We start from the raw sequence: 2,483 nt of genomic DNA, 5'->3' as shown, positions 1-2,483 counted from the left end.
TGTAATCGAATAGACGGGCTCTAGTCCCGATAATTCAGATCTCCATATAATTGTATATATATGATCGCTTGTAAGATAAGTTAATCTTATATATATATATGCATAATTATTTCTATTTAAATTATATGAAAACTAATTCCCGAACACCAAACGAGGCATCACGTTAATTTCCCGAACACCTAAACCCTAAAACCCTAAAACCCAAAAATAATTTCATTCAAAAAAAACCCCAAAAACCAGCAAAATCTGAAAATCTTTAGTCACGGTCCGTGTAACGAACCGAGACTAAAGGGCCTGCCCTGAGACGCTACGAGGCGCCCACGTGGAGCACCTTTAGTCCCGGCTTGTAAGAGGGGCCGGGACGAAAAGGTTAGGCCTTTAGTCCCGACTAAAGCCCCTTACGGACCGGGGCTAAAGGCCCCGTCCCCACTAGTGGGTGGCACCCAGCCGATGGGGCGGATTTTCTTTCGAGAAATCAGTCGGCTGAAGCCGAGCATTTTCCCAATAATATCCGTTTGGCTTAAGTACACCGATGAGACAAGATTATGCTGGTTAACAACCATAGTTAGCTCCACCATAGCTTCATGGGTCACAAAACGAACAAAGTTGGTTCCAAGAGGCGAGACACGGTCGAAGACAATGAATATAAGTAGGCAATAATATAACTCTCACAGGCGATCACTTGCTCTTTTTTATTCCATCGGATCCGCATGTATCCACATGCATACAAGTCCAGAACCAGAAGCATTGACTTGCTTGTATGATATCCCCTTCCTCGTCGTGAAATGAGCTACTTCTCTGCAGCCATGGCCTTGGCAATGGAGACGTAGAGGTCCTTCCTCGCAGCCAAGGCGGCGAGCACGCGGTCCCTGTCGGGGAGGCACTGCCGCACGGTCTCGTTGGTCCTGTACGCACTCGCCCAGCGGCACAGCGTCGGGTGGTCCTCCTCGGTGAGCAGCCGCACGCCGGCCATCTCCTCGACCACCCCCATCCAGTGCGCGAGCGCCCCGCCGACGGCGATGTCGAGGAAGCCGATGGCGTCGCCGCCGAAGAACCTCTTCCCCTCCGGCAGCTGCGCCTCCAGCAGCGTCAGGTTCGCCTTCGTCTCCTTCGCCGACGCCGCCTGCGCCTCGCCGTCCGTCCACAGCGCGATCCACAGAGGCTTCTTGAACTGCGCACGCATGTAGCAGAATCGTCGAGTGAAAACTGAAATCTGAAAGTTGGATGCTGAATTACTGCGGTTGTTATATTGTACCTTCTCTTCTAGGAATCTTGCCCAGAAGCGGGCGTTGGCGCGGGCGAGGGGGTCTACGGGAAGGAGCGGCGGGCCGCCGGGGAAGGCCTCGTCGATGTACTCGACGATGACGAGCGAGTCCGGGATGGAGCGGTGGCCGTGGAGGAGCACGGGGACGGTCTTGTGGACGGGGTTGTGCGTGAGCAGCAGCTCGCTCTTGTTGTTGAGGTCCTCCTCGATGAGCTCGTAGGGGACGCCCTTGAGGCGCAGGGCCAGCTCCGCGCGGTGCACGACCGGGCTGCCGAAGGCGCCGATGAGCCTCACCGGCTCCGACGACATCGCGGCGGCGTTGCTCCGCCCGACTGATTTTTCGCCGGGGTGTATGTGTATCTGCTCCGGCCGCCTCGGTCCTCAGTTATATATTTCGTCGTCGTACAGTCTGTTTGCGAGAAACTTCACGGCAGCTTCGCATCGAAGATTAGTGATAAGTTAGTTTAATCATGTTCTTCCACGGCTGAAAGCTAAACAATTACACCTACTACCGACGGCACGGTAGACTATACTACCCCCTCGATTCCAAAATAATTGTCGTAGGTTTATTACTAAGTTAATAGTACAAATTTGATACCACCCCGCGCCGCCCGTCGCCATGGTCTCGCCTCGAGCGGCCGCCGCCCCGCGCCTCGCCGTTGGCAGGCCTCCCCGTCGCCGTCCACCCTCGTCGTTCCTAGATCCGGCAGGCACTGCCCGGGATCCGCCTTCCTCGGACCTCCCCGCCGCCCTACTCGCGCCAGAGAACCGACTGCAGGTCGCGCCGTCTCCTCCAGATGCGACCGCGCCGCCGCCGTACTTCATCTTTTCTGCCTCCGATGAAGGCCGCCGCCGTCTTGATCTCTTTCTCCGGTGACGGCAAATTTAACGGTGTTGACTTTTTCCGTCCTCACATGTGGGCTAACACTATCATAATCGAATTTAAACGAGCCAAATCATACGCTTTACAAACTTGGTAGTTTTTAGACAATGATTAGTGAAAAAGTGATAGTTTTTGAGACAAAATCATAGAATGGTAGCTTGTAGGCACGGTTCGATGAATCATGGTAGTTTTTTGTTAAATACTCCTAAAGCAGAGACATTTATTTTAAAACGAAAGGAGTACTACGATGATGACCTTTTTTTAGGTAACCGATGATACTAAAGCTAAACATTTTTGTTATTTTTTCCCTCCAATTCGTGACCTTTTTTGAAACTC

The 2,483-nt window shown here is 52.7% G+C and overlaps 1 protein-coding gene across 1 annotated transcript; it reads right to left on the bottom strand.

The window, feature by feature from the left end:
- Positions 1-646: 646 nt before the first annotated feature.
- LOC123445493 (glutathione transferase GST 23-like) lies at positions 647-1,769 on the bottom strand. Its single transcript, XM_045122485.1, has 2 exons — positions 1,256-1,769; positions 647-1,171 (listed from the first exon to the last, which is right to left on the bottom strand). Exons 1-2 carry the CDS (start codon positions 1,571-1,573, stop codon positions 791-793), a joined length of 699 nt encoding a protein of 232 aa, XP_044978420.1. The 5' UTR covers positions 1,574-1,769; the 3' UTR covers positions 647-790.
- Positions 1,770-2,483: the final 714 nt, after the last annotated feature.

The sequence above is a fragment of the Hordeum vulgare genome, chromosome 3H (genome assembly GCF_904849725.1).
Source record: "Hordeum vulgare subsp. vulgare chromosome 3H, MorexV3_pseudomolecules_assembly, whole genome shotgun sequence".
NCBI lineage: Eukaryota > Viridiplantae > Streptophyta > Magnoliopsida > Poales > Poaceae > Hordeum > Hordeum vulgare.
This window is presented reverse-complemented; position numbering and strand designations above follow the sequence as displayed.

Bases quoted from the DNA above. Each gene is read 5' to 3' on its own strand.
- LOC123445493 (XM_045122485.1), bottom strand. From the start codon at position 1,573: ATGTCGTCGGAGCCGGTGAGGCTCATCGGCGCCTTCGGCAGCCCGGTC. The intron at 1,172-1,255 runs GTACAATATAAC...ATGCGTGCGCAG, and splicing joins CAAGATTCCTAGAAGAGAAG to TTCAAGAAGCCTCTGTGGAT.